This window comes from Hibiscus syriacus, unplaced genomic scaffold (assembly GCF_006381635.1).
Source record: "Hibiscus syriacus cultivar Baekdansim isolate YM2019G1 unplaced genomic scaffold, ASM638163v2 tig00109971_pilon, whole genome shotgun sequence".
Taxonomy (NCBI): domain Eukaryota; kingdom Viridiplantae; phylum Streptophyta; class Magnoliopsida; order Malvales; family Malvaceae; genus Hibiscus; species Hibiscus syriacus.
The window spans coordinates 1,104,497-1,123,157 of NW_024062542.1; the positions used below are offsets into that span (position 1 = coordinate 1,104,497).

The 18,661-nt window shown below is 35.8% G+C and overlaps 3 protein-coding genes across 3 annotated transcripts; 2 read left to right on the top strand and 1 right to left on the bottom strand.

Moving 5' to 3' along the window:
• The first annotated feature begins 787 nt into the window (after positions 1–787).
• On the top strand, positions 788–3,919 carry LOC120211203 (proline-rich receptor-like protein kinase PERK5). The gene is made up of 7 exons (XM_039209799.1): positions 788–1,979; positions 2,056–2,136; positions 2,228–2,298; positions 2,376–2,452; positions 2,554–2,698; positions 2,794–2,955; positions 3,668–3,919. Exons 1-7 carry the CDS (start codon positions 788–790, stop codon positions 3,917–3,919), a joined length of 1,980 nt encoding a protein of 659 aa, XP_039065730.1.
• Positions 3,920–4,870: 951 nt separating this feature from the next.
• LOC120211230 (coatomer subunit gamma) lies at positions 4,871–10,383 on the top strand. Its single transcript, XM_039209826.1, has 18 exons — positions 4,871–5,089; positions 5,564–5,661; positions 5,759–5,809; positions 5,907–6,020; positions 6,106–6,306; positions 6,408–6,509; positions 6,968–7,075; positions 7,155–7,385; positions 7,664–7,914; positions 8,011–8,182; positions 8,270–8,425; positions 8,527–8,577; positions 8,698–8,838; positions 8,909–9,106; positions 9,201–9,332; positions 9,415–9,588; positions 9,779–10,018; positions 10,181–10,383. Exons 1-18 carry the CDS (start codon positions 5,044–5,046, stop codon positions 10,373–10,375), a joined length of 2,661 nt encoding a protein of 886 aa, XP_039065757.1. The 5' UTR covers positions 4,871–5,043; the 3' UTR covers positions 10,376–10,383.
• A 7,540-nt stretch (positions 10,384–17,923) lies between these two features.
• On the bottom strand, positions 17,924–18,567 carry LOC120211232 (protein RADIALIS-like 2). Its single transcript, XM_039209827.1, has 2 exons — positions 18,260–18,567; positions 17,924–18,071 (listed from the first exon to the last, which is right to left on the bottom strand). The coding sequence occupies exon 1, from the start codon at positions 18,507–18,509 to the stop codon at positions 18,267–18,269; it is 243 nt and encodes an 80-aa protein (XP_039065758.1). The 5' UTR covers positions 18,510–18,567; the 3' UTR covers positions 17,924–18,071; positions 18,260–18,266.
• Positions 18,568–18,661: the final 94 nt, after the last annotated feature.

Genomic DNA, 18,661 nt, shown 5'->3' on the forward strand with positions numbered 1-18,661 from the left:
CTAAACTATTACTTTTTGTTTAAATTGGTCCACGAACTTTTGAATATTCCAATTTCATCTCCAAATATATAATTAGTTTCAACCATAATTTAACATAAAATTTATTTTTTTCAAACATATATTGGTCTAATGATTTTATTTTCAAGTCATTGATGACGCTCACACCCCTAACATTTATAGTGCTTGAACCCGGGTCATAAAAAATAACAACAATTCAGGTTACTTGATTTGTTCATGCTACAATTCATGGATTATAAATAATTAGGAAAATAATATTCGATTAATTAATTTGTTTTACAAATCTTAAATTGCATACCACAACATAACATTAATTACAGATTTACAGTTTTGGAGTAAGTCAATTAATTAAATGGTTAAAGGAGTAAGAAACATATTAACAAAAAAACAACTTCAAATATAGAGATTCTCCTCCATATTAGGAGACGATTCAGGGAGGAACATGAAACTTAAAGCTGTCAGAATGGTCGGTGGAGCTATTACCTAGCAATCAAATATCTCTTGCTCTGAGAATCCTCTCACAATTCTCCTCAAGGTACTTTCATTTTCATTTTCTATTTCTTTTTTCTTTTCTTTTTTCTTTTCTTTTCCCTCTTCATGGCTAAGATTATGGTATGAAGATCATTGTTATTTGTATAATTTGTTTTTGTTTTGTTTATCAATCATCTAATCTCTGATGGTTGGCAGGCATCCTTTGGAGGAGAGGGAGAGGAAGAGGGGACATCTTCCGGCATATTTTTAAGGTTAAACATTGCCGGAAAAACCCCTAATGGCGGCTAACGCTCCGGAGAATTCTCCGCCTTCGCCCTCACCGCCAAATTCTTCATCGAATAACTCGTCTTTGTCATCTCCACCGTCTCAGTCGCCACCGCAATCGTCTTCACCACCACCACAATCGCCACCCTCAACACCAGAGAAACCGCCACCACCTCCTAAACAAGAGTCAGACTCAACTCCTCCACCGCCACCGCCACCACAACCAACTCCACCACCACCGTCACCATCACCACCACCACCATCATCACCACCACCTTCACCACCACCACCATCCACATCACCATCACCACCACCACCCCCAACTCAACATACTCCGCCACCACCATCAACACCACCCCCAACTCATCATATTCCACCACCACCAAAGTTGACACCCCCAATTGCATCACCTGCAATTGTTCCTTCTCCGCCGAAACATTCACCTCCACCACCAAAACTACACTCATCGCATAGTAACAGTGGAGACGGTGGATCAAAATCAAATAACTTATCGTTACAGTTACCGCTTATAATTGGTCTTACAACCGGCGTTGTTTTATTGCTCGTTATCGCTATAACACTTGTTATTGTAGTATTCTGCAGAAAAAAGAAGAAGGAAATGTATCATAATAATCACATGCAATATTATAATAATTTAGGTGACGGTGGATATGGAAATGCCGCCCCAGCAGGACACATGAATAATGGGTACGAAGCTAATAATCACGCTGCCACTAATTTAGCTCCGCCACCGGGTGGAGCTGCAGGCCACGGAGGGTGGCAACAAACACCGTCACCACAAGGGTATATGTCTTATTCTAGTGAAATGACCTCCAATGTAACCGGTCAACCGGAAACACCAGCCACGCATGCATCGCCATTGCAATTAGGGCTCAACCAAAGCTCATTCAGCTATGAAGAGCTATCTATGGCAACATTTGGGTTCTCTCAAGGGCAATTGCTAGGTCAAGGTGGGTTTGGGTACGTCCACAAAGGTGTTTTGGTCGGCGGCAAGGAAGTGGCCATCAAGAGTCTCAAATCCGGTAGCGGGCAAGGCGAACGCGAATTCCAAGCCGAAGTCGAGACGATTAGCCGCGTTCATCATAGGCATCTTGTGTCTCTTGTTGGGTATTGCATAGCCGGAGAAAGAAGGATGTTGGTCTATGAATTTTTTCCTAACAGAACACTTGAATACCACCTTCATGGTAAGCAAATGGACAATGATAATACTACCTAATAAAACCAGTTCAAAGATTTCATATTTTATGCTATCGTTTGTAGAGAAAGGCCCCATGGATTGGCCTACCAGGCTCAAAATTGCATTGGGAGCAGCTAAAGGACTTGCATACTTGCATGAAGATTGTAAGTATCATTTCATGTAACATTATTAAACTCTCTAGTTTACATTCAATCCATTTCTATTCTAGATTGTAACCCATTTATGGAAACTCAGGCCACCCTCGCATCATTCATAGAGACATCAAATCTGCCAACATCTTACTTGATTATACTTTCGAAGCTAAGGTATGCGTTACACAATAACCTTGGAATAAATTTATCGAATTGTTTCAAACATATCTCAAACTACAAATTATTTGCAGGTGGCTGATTTTGGGTTGGCTAGACTCACTCAAGATAACAATACTCACGTCTCAACTCGTGTCATGGGAACATTTGGGTGAGAGAAATTGATCCAATTATTCGAATCCACAATCTTTTGGTTATATTTGATCTTTAGCATAATTTGATTTGTTTCCTTTATATAATCAACAAATGCAGTTACTTAGCTCCTGAATATGCATCAAGTGGTAAGTTAACAGAGAAATCCGATGTTTTCTCCTTTGGTGTTGTGCTATTGGAGTTGATAACCGGACGTAGACCTTTGGATCTAAACTCGAATATGGACGAGAGTTTAGTCGATTGGGTACGAAGTATATTTCTATTTTATTTACCTATATAATTTTATATATTATCAGTAATTTTATTGTTAATCTCAATCGTACGTGTATAAATTATCAGGCTAGACCTTTATGTGAGACTGCAATGGATACTGGAAACTTTGGAGAATTGGTGGACCCGCGCCTAGAGAACAATTTTGTCCACCAGGAGATGGCTCGAATGGTTGCATGTGCTGGTGCATCTATTAGGCATTCTGCTAGAAGAAGACCGAAAATGCGACAGGTATGACTATAATGATCTAGGGATGAATTTCTAAAACTTAAGAAAGAAATAAAAACATATTATTGATAAAAAAAATATAAATCTAAAATATATGATAATTTGAAAAATTTTAGAATATGATAACTTTCAGCTATTCCGTCTAGGGATGTAAAATGAAACGAACGTTCAATGAATCATTCATGAACCGTTCGACAAAAAATCCATTTATGTTTGTTTATTTATTACACAAACGAACATAAACACGATTTTTTGTTCATTTAATTAAATGAACTAACACGAACAAATGGCTCATTCATTCATTTGTGTCTGTGAATGTTCGGTAATCTATTCATTTACATTCGTTCTTTATGTTCGTTTAATTTTATTCACATATGTATCTCTCACCCAACAACTAAACTATCCTTTTCATTTCACGAAAGATTGAGGGGGAAACCCTAAATTGTTTAAATTTATGTTCGTTTGTGTCCGTTTGTATTAATTTATCATTTTAACGGATGAACACAAACAAACTAAATTTCTTAACGTCCGAACACGGACAAGATATTTTGTTTGTTTAGTTGTTCGTGTCCGTTCAATTAAAGTTAAATGAACGAACATAAACATACCTTCATTCGTGTTTGTTTGACTCGTTTACAAGCCTACCCTGTTCCATTTCTGATGATGTCTTGCGAGGAAATCACCTACTTTGATCTGAATCTAATAAATATAACAGATTGTGCGTGCATTGGAGGATGAGGTTCCATTGGATGAGGTAAAGGGAGTAGTGGCGGCAACCCAAACTTCAAGGTTCAGCCCAACGAACGAGAGCGGCGAGCATGAGTCTAGTTTATATAGTGAAGACATGAAAAGAATCAGGGAAATGGTAATGGACAACCGAGACTACAGGAACAGCGATTATGGGAACACAGACTACTACGGCCACAATCCTTCTTCTTCCTCTGGTAGTGGCTCCAGAGGACTGTAGCCTAGCCTGCTCACCGTCTTCTATTAAACCCTTCCAAACGCACCGATATTGCTATAGAAAAAAATCCCGTGTATATCTTGGTATAAAAAAGAGAAATTGTGTATATCTGTATAACATAATTTTTCAAGAGATTCACACCTGTCTAAAGTACTAATATTTAAGTTAAAGTAGAGTAGTTGGAAATAATTATATTTATTTTTACAAAATTATAAAAAAATATAAGAATATACATATAATATTATTTGAAATATAAATTAAAATATATTAAGTTTATAAAATTATATTATACTTGTTTATTCAATAAAATAAATTAGGTTAAACTATGTATTTAGTATCTAAAATATCAATTTTGGTTTATTTTAGTACCTAAACTTTTAATTTATTCAAAATCGTACCTAATGTTTAGTTTTCATTTCATTTTACTACCCGATGTTAAAAACTTAACGTGTTTAGTACCTAAACTATCAATTTTAATCCTTTCTAGTACCCGAACTTCTATTTTTTAAAAAACTTAACAGTAGATTTTGAATTGGGTACTAAATGAAACAAAAACTAAAGTTTTTAACGACGGAATACTAAAATGAAAAAAAACTTTAGATATGATTTTAAAAATTAGAAATTTTATGTACTAAAATGGATCAAAATTAATAAGTAAGATATTAAACACATAATTTACGCAATAAATTATAACATATTATAAATATCATAATATATAATTTATCAAAATATTATAACATAATCATTAAATTTACCAAATTTTTATATATCATAATAATTTAAAGATTTTAATAATTATTTCATAATTTTTAAAAAATTAATAATTAAAATATTTATTTTAACATAATTAAGTAACTTCTAATATACTTTATTCAAACTAAAATTATCCAAAATTTTATATACATAATAAAACAATATCGATTGCAAATATTACCGGATCCACCAGATTCCCACTCTTTTCCTGATTCGCCCCCTCTTCAAAAACTAATGCTTTAAAAGCACAGAGAAGAACGCAAGCGAGACAGGAGAAATAAAAGAGGTAAAAACACACTCGACTGTATCTATAAAACCGAATAAAAGTTATTTAAATCTTCTTAGATCTCCTAGATTCAAACTTCCATTAAGCGATGGCACAACCTTTGGTGAAGAAGGATGACGATCGCGACGATGAAGGTAAATTCTATTACGATTTCCTCCGATTCTTTCATTCTTTTTAATCCTTTTATTTTGTTTGTTTCGAATTAATTGTTCGTTTCTTGTTTAGTTAATTATAAATCTTAGGTTTGAACTACTAGATCTGAGCTTTTTTTATTAATATGGATTGATTTAGAGACGCATTTCGTGATTTGTAGATCTAATTTCGAGAGACAATTTTAGTTTTTTTTTATTCATTTAGTTCTAGTTGATATGATCTCTGCTCATGATTTGCTAGATTTTCAGTTTTTGATGGAGCAATGTAGCTGACTAGTTTCTAACTTTTAATGGATGCGTTGAATTTTAGTTGATTTGTTTGACGATGTGAATCTCGATACTATATGTATATATTAGAATTGAGTTCTGTTTGTAGGGTTGTTGATTTCTCCTAGCTTTTTAAGTGTTCGGGGAAGGCTTTTAATTGGCAATTTTGTATTTTTGTTTTTAAAACAGTTGACTACTCCCCGTTTATGGGGATTGAGAAGGGTGCAGTTCTTCAAGAAGCTAGGGTTTTCAATGATCCCCAGCTTGATCCTCGAAGATGCTCTCAGGTTTCTACTTTTTAAGCAATCTTGATTTTCTGTTTCATGGATTTGCTCTTTTTTTTTCATTTCATTTTTAGTGAATGTTTTAAAATTCTCTATGTAGGTCATCACAAAACTTCTGTATCTACTGAACCAAGGAGAAACATTCACTAAGGTCAGTTTCTCTTTTTATTTATGCCTGAAAAGATTAGATTCGTGTTTGCTTTTCATTTCCATTGTTGACTGATTATTTGCTGTTGTTATATGAATAGGTGGAAGCGACAGAAGTTTTCTTTGCTGTGACAAAGCTTTTCCAATCGAAGGATATAGGCTTGAGGAGAATGGTCTATGTGATGATAAAGGAGTTATCTCCATCAGCAGATGAGGTTGTATATCTGGAATTGTTTATGCTTTCTAAATAATTTGTTTTGCTTGTGGATACTAATAATTTCTTATTCTTTCTGACAATAGGTTATTATTGTTACTAGCTCTCTTATGAAGGACATGACTAGCAAGACGGATATGTATCGAGCAAATGCTATTCGTGTTCTTTGTCGGATAACGGATGGAACACTTTTAACCCAGATAGAGAGATACTTGAAACAAGCCATTGTTGACAAAAATCCAGTTGTTGCAAGTGCAGCATTAGTCAGTGGCATCCATTTACTGCAGGTAATGTTTTTGATGGTTATTTTATTATATAGTTCTTAAATCAGTTATCAAAAGTCTAATGAAGTAATGATTTTATTAATGTGTTGTAAATATTTTGGCAGACAAACCCTGAGATTGTGAAAAGATGGAGTAATGAGGTTCAAGAAGCTGTTCAATCAAGAGCAGCACTTGTACAGTTTCATGCTCTGGGATTGCTTCACCAGGAAAGTCACATTCCTTTCTCAGAAAGTTTTGGGGTTTTATTTGGTAGTTGAAGTCAATTGCTCAATTCAAGCCCAACCTGTTAACCTATTTAATTTGTGTTTATAATTCCTTGTAAATAGGTTGTAGCTCACAGCTTTTCGAGCCTTTTGATTTCTTCTGACTCGTTTTAGCAGCTTGTGTTATTGTCTACTGGATTTTAACACATTGCATGCTTGGTTTAGTTGTCCTGGTTAGATTTGTACTTATAGATAGATCTGCAGCAAGTGGTAGCTAAACTGTAAATAAAGAAAAGTAGAGTAGTTTCATGAGGTATGAATCCATTGTTCTTATGATTCTTGCATGTCTGTATAATACTGTATATTCATGGTTGGATTTGGGTCTATGATCACTGAATTGATCTTTTCAGTTAAAAATTGAGTGACAACTATGATGAATTTATCTGATTTCATATTTGCAGATACGGCAAAATGATCGACTGGCTGTTAATAAGCTGGTTAGTAGTTTGACTAAGGGAAGTGTCCGCTCGCCATTAGCTCAATGCCTATTGATACGTTATACTAGTCAGGTATACACCGTCTCTAACATCTTGCCCTCTGTCATTCTTTCTATTCATAAATAATTCAAATTAATTGGAGATTCTGCAGGTTATTCGTGAGTCAGCCAACACTCAAGCAGGGGATCGCCCTTTTTATGATTTTCTTGAGGGTTGTCTGCGCCATAAGGCTGAGATGGTGATTTTTGAGGCCGCTAGAGCAATCACTGAGCTCAATGGTGTGACAAGCCGAGAATTGACACCAGCAATTACAGTTCTTCAGCTCTTTTTAAGCTCTTCTAAGCCAGTGCTGAGATTTGCTGCAGTTCGTACTTTGAATAAGGTTGATATCTTTTCCAGTGCTAAATAATATACCATGCTATTAAATCCATATATATTTTGCTGGTTGAGGGAAAAAATTAAAGTCAAGCCCTTTGATGAAGGGTAGCTCCTGCAATTTTCTGAAGTTCAAACACACTTATGGAGATTGCTGAAAGTGCTTTTACTATATTGTTTAGCAAACATATAATTACTCTTCATTTGTACTTGATTGTTGTTTTTTCTAACTCAGATGCATACTGTTCTGTTCATTCTGATTTATGTTTATAACAATTTTTTCAGGTTGCAATGACTCATCCCATGGCTGTCACTAACTGCAATATTGACATGGAGAGTTTAATTTCTGACCAAAATAGAAGCATTGCCACACTTGCAATTACTACCCTTCTTAAGACAGGAAATGAGTCGAGTGTGGATCGCCTGATGAAACAGATAACTAATTTTATGTCTGATATTGCTGATGAGTTTAAAATTGTTGTTGTGGAAGCCATAAGATCACTATGCTTAAAATTTCCATTGAAGTACAGATCTCTGTAAGGGATACTTGACTTTGCATTATTCATCAGTTGGCTTCAGAAAAGGCTTCTTTTGCCTTAAAACACTTTTTTTTAATCAATTGTTATCTTCAGGATGAATTTCTTAAGCAATATTCTAAGGGAAGAAGGTGGATTTGAGTACAAAAAGGCCATTGTAGATTCAATTGTGATTCTAATTAGAGATATCCCGGAAGCAAAAGAGAGTGGATTGCTTCATTTATGTGAGTTCATCGAAGATTGTGAATTCACATATCTTTCCTCACAGGTAGCATTTTATTGTCATGCTTTTTGTCCTTTCCCTTTTTTCCCCATCTTTGACTTCATTTAAATTTGACTCAACATTGTATTATAGATACTTCATTTTTTGGGGATTGAAGGCCCAAAAACCTCAGATCCAAGCAAATATATACGATACATTTACAACCGTGTCCATCTTGAGAATGCAACTGTCCGGGCTGCTGCAGTGAGCACCCTAGCAAAATTTGGTGCAATGGTTGATACACTGAAGGTATGAAATCTTAATTACTCTCTTTCATTTCTGTTTAGTACTCTCATCCTGCGACACATTGCTTACCTAGTTAACCTGGAAAATCTTGCTATCTTTTGCAGCCCCGCATATTTGTTCTCTTAAGGCGCTGTCTCTTTGACAATGATGATGAGGTCAGCTTATCATGATAATTTGTTATTCATGTTTGTTGCATTCTTAATCTGTGTGAACTTGAATATGCTGCCTTTTTCCCTCTCTCAATAAATTAAGGGCTTCTAAATCTTTTATTGTAGGTTCGTGACAGGGCTACACTCTATCTTAATACACTTGGTGGTGATGGTGCAGTTGTTCAAACTGGTGAAGATGTAAAGGAGTTTCTCTTTGGTTCACTGGATATCCCTCTGGTGAACTTGGAGAACAGTTTGAAGAATTATGTGAGTTTCTAAATTTTGATTACTCTTTTACTGCTTTTTATCATTATCTCATGTATTAAATTGGGTCCAGGAACCATCAGAAGAGTCTTTTGACATTAATTATGTGCCAAAGGAGATCAAGACTCAGCCACTTGCAGAGAAGAAAGCTCCAGGTAAAAAACCAACTGGTTTTGGTGCTCCTCCTGCTGCCTCTCCGTCAACTGTTGATGCTTATGAGAGGCTGCTTTCATCAATTCCTGAGTTTGCAAACTTTGGCAAGCTTTTCAAGGTACTTCCATCGACTTTGTCCATGTATGTAATGATGTAGACATTATTCCAATTTTGAACTTACTAATGTCTTGTCTCCATTTTTTATTGGCCAGTCCTCTGCACCTGTTGAGCTGACAGAAGCAGAAACAGAATATGCAGTTAATGTTGTCAAACATATTTTTGATGGTCACGTTGTGTTTCAGTACAACTGCACCAATACCATTCCAGAGCAGTTATTGGAGAATGTAATAATCCAATTACCCAAAGCATCTGTAAATTACTTAAGAGTAACAGAGTATCTTGATAATTTAATCTGTGTTTTGCCAGGTCACTGTTGTCGTGGATGCTTCAGAGGCTGAGGAGTTTGCTGAAGTTGTTTCAAAGCCTTTAAGGTCACTTCCATATGATTCACCTGGACAGACCTTTGTGGCATTTGAGAAGCCAGAGGGGATCCCAGCTGTTGGAAAGTTTTCAAATATGTTGAGGTTCATCGTAAAAGAGGTACGACTTCTCCTTTCATAATCCAAGGCTTTCTATGATGCTCCATTATTTCAAAGTGGATCACCAGAAATAAGGTTTAAAATTGATCTGAAAATCACACTCGGTGAAGACCACACCAGGGTATGGGTTCTGGATGATTGCATGTTTTCGGTTTTCCATTCCTTTCTGATGCTTGCGTTGGTCTTGCTAGGTTGATCCAAGTACTGGTGAGGCCGAGGATTATGGAGTAGAGGACGAGTACCAATTAGAGGAGCTTGAAGTTGTTGCAGCTGATTACATGTTAAAGGTGGGTGTCTCTAATTTCAGGAATGCTTGGGAAAGCATGGGCGCAGATTGTGAACGTGTCGATGAATATGGCCTTGGTCCTAGGGAAAGCCTGGCTGAAGCTGTTAATGCTGTCATAGATCTTCTTGGCATGCAACCTTGCGAGGCAAGTGTACACTGTTTTCCCCCCTTCTGCTCTTATGCGGTCGAAGTGGATATGCATTTTACCCTTAATCTTATTTTCTTTATATTAGACTTAAAATACATGCTTGTTTTTTTTCACTGCAATTCCATTGTTTTATGACGAGCCATTTGTGGTGGTATCCAGGGCACGGAGGTTGTCCCCAACAATTCAAGATCACACACTTGTCTTCTATCTGGAGTATACATCGGCAATGCCAAGGTGCTTGTGCGGCTACAATTTGGACTTGACGGTCCAAAGGATGTTGCAATGAAACTTGCTGTTAGATCTGAAGATGAAGCTGTTAGTGATGCAATTCATGAGATTGTAGCCAGTGGCTAGGTTATCGTCAATCGACTATTTTTTGCCTCTAATCCAGCTTCTGTATATGATTTTTTTTGTGGTTTTATATGGTATCGGAAGTAGATGCAGCAAAAACCCGATAAGCCCGTTGAAAAAACTGTGATGCACATTGCCTTTTTACCTTGTTACTTCTTTATACGAAATTCTTATGTGGGATTATTGCATCCATCAAGCTTTGCTTTGAGAGCTATTTTGCTTCTAGTCAATTGTCATGAAAAGAACGTCTCATAACTTTACATTAATATCATGATGTTCTTTTAGGTTAATATTATGCCAAATTTGAATGTTTATATAATATTTGACTTCTTGCACAAATGGTATCCCCAACCTATAATGTAAGATGCACTCGGATAGGTCGATTTTAAGAGCGGTTCGATCTATTCATAGACATCGAAGCAGAAATTTTTCTTAAACACCACTTGGATTATAACAGTCTGGCTAATTATAGAGTTGGATAATCTTAAATCTTGATTTTTGAAGTTCATTTATTTAATGATTTAGTTTAGATAGATTTACATAAGAGTTGAATATAAGCTTAGATGTGTAGAAAGCCCCTGTAAAATAATAATAAAAAATCAAGAAAGCCCAAATCGAAAACACCCAATTAAGGTAGAATGAGTTTCAGAGAAAGCGCGCGTGGTTGGTGGTTAAAATGAAATTAGTTTCTGTACATTTGTGCTTAGAATGAAACCAGTGAAAGATTGGTTTCCTTTGCAAAGACATTGAACACTGTACCTTCTTGAATTGGAGGAGACATTCCTGAGAATAATCTCGACCCGACTTGATCACAACTTTCAGAACATGGTTTTGCAGGCCAACTCAACTGGAAAATCTTGGTTAGAAAGAAGGGTTTTGCGCTATGGTGGTGGTAGGCAGTAAGGCAATTACTCTGATGATGGAGGTCTGGTTCTCTGTCGGCCTTGTATGAATGTACCAAACTGATGTGTAGAGTCATACTGGATAATTCCCAATGGTTCAAGGTGAAATGTTTTGTTGGCTGAATTGCACAATGAAGTTTGTCCTCACATCTTGCTTTGATTTTATCAAACTTTTGGTATTTAGGCAGGACGTTGTTACTTGAATTTTATGTTGTTGCAACCGGCTACATTAAGTTTTCCTTTCATATTTTATTAGGAGGTAGGATCCGCTTAAGATTAAGAGGTAAGATCCGCTTAGATAATGTAAAATTAAAAGTTCTACATTGACTTAAGATTATGGGGCAAGTGACAAGTGAATTGACGGCGGAGATATTCACTAGAAAATGAACTTTTCTTTTTATATCAATCAGGGAAAACTAACAAAATTCAAATGAAACATTTTCAGATAGAAAGTTCTCAAATTCAGTGGCACCTTTCTAATCTTTCTTCTCCACTAATCACACTAGCTTTCCACATGAAAGATACAAAGCAACATTACAAGATTTGGGTTGAAACAATAATAAACCAGTTTTCCTGTATTAGAACTCGAATCAAATCACCGTCCTGTGTCCTCCTAATGCCCAGATATGCCATGTCAACAATGGTATTATCACAAGTAGTCATGGTTCGTTTCTCGTTTCTACAAGCTGCAAAAAAGAACATGGACTAACCTTGAGGTTTGTATCCCAACTTCCTGTACATAAGGCACTACCATCGGCCAACAAACCCAAACAGCTAATTTGGCCCTCGTGCGAATTATGGACAGATACTAAGTTCAACACAACCTGCAAAAAAAAGCGTTTTTAATTAGAATGGCTGCCTACCATATGCAAGAGTCGAATCGGATTTGATTAGTTTGAGCTCGTACTACATTTCAAGCTTCGCCGACGTATTTCCCCACACAACATACCTGAACTAAACAATGGAGGGAAATACTTAACGATATTCAAGAAATAATTAAACCTTCATGGAGGAAAATACTTTGCCAAGAATTAAAATCAGGGCAATGAAGTGTACCTGTGCCAATAAAGTGTCCCATACATAGCAATCTCCATTTGAGTATCCAGCAAAGAGGAGTCTTCCGGATATGGAGAATGCTATCGAGGTCACGTGCGGAACCTCATTATCGCCATGTTGCTGGTAGTAAACTTGCAACTGGTGACCGGTTCTGATGTCAAACAACCTACAAGTTCCGTCATCTGATCCAATTCCAAACCTATTGTCATCTGGAAAGAACTTCACAGTGTTAACATCACCCTCATGACCCTGAAACATACGCACTGCTCGACTCATTAAGTAATAGGATAATGATGCCGGTGGTGGATATAAGTTTCAACCTCATGATCCATACCCAAAAAAAAAAAAACACCATAAGGTTAAAGTAAAAGTTTATTCTCTCAAAATTATATTTAAATTAAATTTTACATCATTTAAAAGATTTATTAAAATATGGGTTTTGATATTCATAATTTAAATATCACATTCTAGATTGTGGCCTGCACCAATGATAGCCTCGTGGTCTATAATTAAACCAGATAAGTTTAATGAAACCTTAAACTACATCACATGGCTTGGCAATGGCCTATGAGTGGGAATACATGGAAAGGGAATCAGTTTTAAACAGAAACAAACGATTGTCCAGGGAAGCAAGTAAAACTTTGGATTTGTTCCATAACGACCCCAATACACAAAGGACCTATGATCTCAAGGGCAGGCAGTCACCACAGATGATGCAAATTGAGTATTGATGGATCAATTAGATTAAAAAATGACTACAAGTAACATGATGATAGACAGTATCATGAGAACTGCCGACGTGATGATAGACAGTAACATGAGAAAATAAAATAAAAAATAAATCAATGATGTTGTCATCATTAACTTTTTAACGAACATCGATCATTTAAAAATATATATATATATATATATATAATTAGTGATTGTTTTGTTAAAAGAAATAGTTTGGTGATTAAAGTAAAAGATATATTAATTTGGTAATGTAGTTTACCCTTCTTTTTTATCTTAAACTCAAAGGTGTTTGTTGATCCAAATAAAATAATTTAACTAGAGCTATACCAATTATAGTAGGGCTTATCTTATCTTTATCAGTCATCTTAATCTGATATCACAATATTTTTTTTTGATTGTTTTCTGAGTTTTGTTGAGTTCTTATATTTCATGATTGTACGAGGAAGAGTCACATAATTGTGATCCTTGCTGTCCCACTTTTTTTTTTTTTGTCAAACTCTCTCATTGGAATAATTAAAATTTTATAAAGTGTAACAAAAAAAAAAAAAAAAATTAAAAGTTAATTGTGATCCATGCTTCCCCACCTTCTCTTTTTGTTAAATAATCAAGCGATTTTAGTAGTTAAGAGATTTATCGTTATCTTTTAAAGCCTTGAATTCAAACATCGTGTATGCAGGGATAAATTTCAAATTTTAGTAGTTTCAAATGCATATTTTGCTGAATTAGTGGTTGTTATTTCGTCGCCGGATGTGTTTGTCGTGACAAGCTGGGAGGGTATGGCGCAACTGATGGTAGAATCAGACGTTTTAGTTGTATAACATTGGATTCTTGAATTGGTGGTCGTTGGTTTTTGGGATTTGAGTATCGAGTAAAAAAGATTGGTTCAGTTCATGTCAAGCGTGTCCCGTGGCCCTTCACTTTGTTGGTCGTTTGGCTGGCGAAAATTGGACTGTTGAGGTGAGATTTTTTTCATTGTTTGGTGGTAAGCAGTTTTGTAATGTTACCAATGTAGGGGGCTGGCTGTTCCCATATATTTCTTAGGTGATAAGTTATGCATTGTGGGATTGTGTCGTTGTGCGAGATTTAAGTAGTGTTCGTGGTCACGGTTTCGGTTGCGTTGTGTTTATCACGCTTGCGGATATAACGGATGCTATCGCGTTCACTGTGGGTGTCGCGGTCGTGAATTTTCTTAAAATTCGTACAACTTATCCTAAAACATAACGATTATAATTATAATGTTAAGAAGTCATTCTTAATGAGTTTTAGAATGTTTTCTAAGCAAAAATAATATATATATGTAATATAGTTTAAAGAACACAAAATAATTAAATTTAATAGAACTAAACTAAAAGTGTACAATTTAAATTTCATAAATTTATAATACTAAAATTAGGATTGAATTAAATAAAAATTAAAGTTTACACTTAAACTAAAGAATAAATTATAAATTGTGAAAGGTAGATGGAGTGGGATAAAAATTAACACATCAAAAAAAATATAGCCAAAAAAAAAAATATTGGAGTGGAGTGGAACGACAAAAAAAAAACTATCTTTATTAGTTCAAAAGAAAATTCTAGAACCTTTCATTTTCCCAAATCCCACAACTTCCAAGTCTCTAACTTTCATCTTTTTTTTAATAAAAGAAAAACTTATCTTTAAGAACGTAAGTTTTATGTTTCTACCTTTAATTTTTTACTAAATCACACAACCCCTAAAGCCTTTGCTTTTTTTTTTACTTTCTCAAATGGAAGTCTGTTGCTGACTAACTTCATCACCGGCGACGAAGCTCGACGAGCGCAAGATTTCTCCACAAAATAGCGTTTTTTTTTGCTTGTCCCATTCTCAATTTGATCTTTGGTGAGTCTCGACTCTTGATATGTGATTATGCGCTCTGTTTTTTTTTTTTACATTTTTTTTGTAATGCATGTTTGCAATTTTGTTGTTAACGGTTAATTCAATACTATTTAAACATATTTTCCTAGCATTTTCGGGTGAAATTTTGGCTTTTCTATTTTAATTTTACTTTTGTTTTACATTAACGATATAATAGCGATAATAGGCGCTACACACCACTACCTATTAATAAATTGTGGGTGCAATCCACTGCTATCGACGTGAATCCGCAACCCACCGCAAAAATCGTCAATATCAGTTTTGTACGGATAGCGGTTTATTTCCGCTATTTGAATCTCTGGTTGGGTTGTTTTGTTTCAGAGTTTCATTGCTTTCCTTGTTTGTTTGGTAGTCTGGTTTTGGCTTTAGTGGAGTCTCGCAGTTCTGTTGAATCCCTGCATACACTGTGTTTGAATTAAAGATTTAGATAACAATAAATCCCTTTGACTATTAAAATCGTTTGATTATCTCAACAAAAAGAGAAGGCGAGGAAGCAAGGATCACAATTAACTTCTAAAATTTTACTGGCTACTACCAGAAGATCTTCTTTACTGCAGCTGACATTCAACATCCTGTATATCAAAACAAATGTTTAATCACCCAACAATATATATAAGGTAATATCTATTTATATAATGTAAAAAACTACATATTGGTTTAGAGTTATTGGATGAATTTGATGATTGAGGCTATTCAATTCTTTTTTAATAAAATATCTTTTCATTTTTTACTTTTACTCTCGACTATCAATTTACACTCTTAAGGGTCCTAAATCAATATCTTAGAAAAGCAACAGAAAGTTACTACTTTAATGGACGCTCTATGCATATATTGTTAAGACAATGAGATATTTCTAATTTGATGCACTGGCTTTTTAACACCGATTAGATTGAAGTTTATGTGTGCTACTAAGTGAAAGGTCCATTGCAGGAAGATTTACCATGGGGCTAATTTGCAGAGGACTTATAGGGGAAGGGAACTTGGCCTGACTCTATGTACTCCACATCCGCCACAAGCAACTCATAGTGCCTCTTAACTTCGTCGGCAGTTCTCCCTCCGACAGCCTTGGCAACGTTGTACCAACGGTCGGGGGTGTCCTTGTCGTAAACAGCCAAAGCCCTCTCGAAGTATTTGTTTTGCTTGGGTGTCCATGATCCACACCCCCGGGAGGACATTGAGGTCGTTGCCATCCCCCCCCCCCCCACTTTTTGTATATCAGCGATGAAATAGGCTGCAGAGTGGGGTAGCTAATAGCACTGCAACCTAAGGGATGATATGAGCAAATGAGTAGGCAATGACTTCTCTTTTATAGGCAGTGGAGAGGTATATGATATTGGTTGGCAAATAGAATTTGTAGAATTTTAGTGATTTGTCTCCTTTGGAACCACAGAATTTGTTTGAGGACCATGAAGAAGAAGAAGAAGAAATGCAAGAGAATCAGTCCATATCTCTGTACCTCCAATGATGAGGATCCACTGGCCTCCATCTTAGTCAGGCTCAACCAAATAGCAATAATTTCAGAGCATCTTCCATTGGCTCGAACCACCATCTGTTAAATATCACCAAAATAACTAAATCAAGTAGTCTCTCCTGTGCTGCAAATAGGTTATATTCTTCCCCATCTCTTCCATTGGATAAATGCAGATAATTTGTAGTTTGTATCATAGAATGAAGGGTTTAATCTCTTTCACTTGGAATATGAACTCAAAATCAGGAAATGATACACAAATTATGGGGAGAGAGCTAAATATATGGTTTGGAATAACAAGTCAAATCCACAAAGCGTCAGAATTTTAAAGGTGTGCTAGTTGATGAGTTAGAGTTCGCCTCAACCTATAGGGCCCTACAGCCCCTGCAAGTTGTCCATGTTGTATCGTATAGGCTACGGCAGAAGAATGAGGTTGTATGACAACGTAGCTATAGAACAAACTAATCAAGATTGTCAAGTTGCAGGAGGTCATATTCATGTATGCTAATGGTTCTTCTGAATGTGATGATTGGTTGAAAATTACCCATGGGCATGCATATATGGAATCATTATCATTCAATCTTATCTCTTTTGAATTTGGAGCATAATATTAGGTTTTTTTTGTTTTCTCGATTGTTTTAGCAAGTTCTAATGCAGGATTCTGATGGCCTCTTCTTTGTGAGTTAAAGAGAGTACTACCACAGAACCAGGAATCTGCAACTTTATGCTCAAGGCATAATTATAGCTCAGAAAGTGTCCACTACATTATTGCATATTTGCATCAGCCGCAAAAGAAAAAAAGAACCTTTTAGGTGGGAAGGTCTAGATAAATAGGGGAGAATATGCACAAGGAAATGTCAATTTTTCTCTATTTCCCCCCTAAAATATTAAAGTGTATATAACAAACACATCATTACATGTATAAAAGAAATAATTCATGTCAAATTATTTAACAGAATTAAAAAAGAAAGTTATAATCAAGATTAACAATCCATGTTTCTAGAGTAATAGAAGACTATCTAGCAAAAAGAAAAAGAAAGAAAAAAAGACTAAAGATACTCAAATTAGATTAGAGGGACTAATTCCATATAAAAAGCATAATATAAGGAGGGTTTATACAATTTGACCAAAGATGTGTGATATATTAGGACACGATCCCATGCAAAATGGATGTCTACTCTCTTTTCATGCAACTAATGAACTTTATCAATGATTGGTTGAATGGTTATACATAAATTTGGAATTTATATGAAATTGTATTATATATTATATTTGGGTGTTGGTACATTAATTCGAAAGATTCAGTGAGACCAAACTCAAGATATTGTGGGCCAAAAGATGCTGTTGTTCTTGATGCTCATCTTTGTGGTGTCGTTCTCGTTAAAGTGCAGGCAAGAGTCAAGAATGCCGGTTACTATCTTTTAGTTCTTTATGCTGATCTTTTTACTAAACTTTGTAATTATTTAATTCTTCTAATAAGAGGGTTTCACAAAAGCAAGGATCACAATTATGTGCCTCTTCCTCGTACAATTATGGAATATAAGAACACAACAAAACTTAGAAGATAATCATTAATGGCCGATTCTTCTATAAATTAATATTAACTGCTACCAGGTGGTCTTCTTTATTGCAGCTGACATGCAACATCCTTCCTGCACGGATCAAAACAAAGGTTTAGTCACATCAATATATATATATATATATTGCTATTTAAATGGACGCTTTATGCATATATTGTTAAGACAATGAGATATTTCTAATCGGATGCAGTGGCCTTTTTACACCAGTTAGAATGAAGTTTGTACTGGGCTTAAGGTCCATTGTAGGAAGATTTACCATGGGGCTAATTTGCAGAGGCTCTATAGGGGAAGGGAACTTGGCCGGACTCGATGTACTCGACATCCGCCATGAGCAGTTCATAGTGCCTCTTAACTTCGTCAGCAGTTTTCCCTCCGACAGCCTTGGCAACGTTGTACCAACGGTCAGAGGTGTCCTTGTCGTAAACAGACAAAGCCCTTTCGAAGTCTTTGTTTTGCTTAGCTGTCCATGAACCAGACCCATGGGAGGACATTGAGGTCGATGCCATTTTTTCCCCTCTTGTGAAGAAATAGGCTGCAGAAAGGGGTAGCTAATAATAGGACTGCAACCTAGAGGGCTGATACGAGCAAATGAGTTGTGAATGGCTGCTCTTTTATAGTCAGTGGTGGGGTATATGATATCAGCTGCCGTAGACAGGGA

Excerpts from the sequence above, each read along its gene's own strand:
- LOC120211203 (XM_039209799.1), top strand. The coding sequence starts at position 788 with ATGGCGGCTAACGCTCCGGAGAATTCTCCGCCTTCGCCCTCACCGCCA. Across the intron at positions 2,453-2,553 it reads CGTGTCATGGGAACATTTGG|TTACTTAGCTCCTGAATATG; the intron begins GTGAGAGAAATT and ends CAACAAATGCAG. Across the intron at positions 2,956-3,667 it reads GAAGACCGAAAATGCGACAG|ATTGTGCGTGCATTGGAGGA; the intron begins GTATGACTATAA and ends TAAATATAACAG.
- LOC120211230 (XM_039209826.1), top strand. The coding sequence starts at position 5,044 with ATGGCACAACCTTTGGTGAAGAAGGATGACGATCGCGACGATGAAG. Across the intron at positions 6,307-6,407 it reads GTGGCATCCATTTACTGCAG|ACAAACCCTGAGATTGTGAA; the intron begins GTAATGTTTTTG and ends ATATTTTGGCAG. Across the intron at positions 7,915-8,010 it reads CCATTGAAGTACAGATCTCT|GATGAATTTCTTAAGCAATA; the intron begins GTAAGGGATACT and ends TGTTATCTTCAG.
- LOC120211232 (XM_039209827.1), bottom strand. The coding sequence starts at position 18,509 with ATGGCATCGACCTCAATGTCCTCCCATGGGTCTGGTTCATGGACAGCT.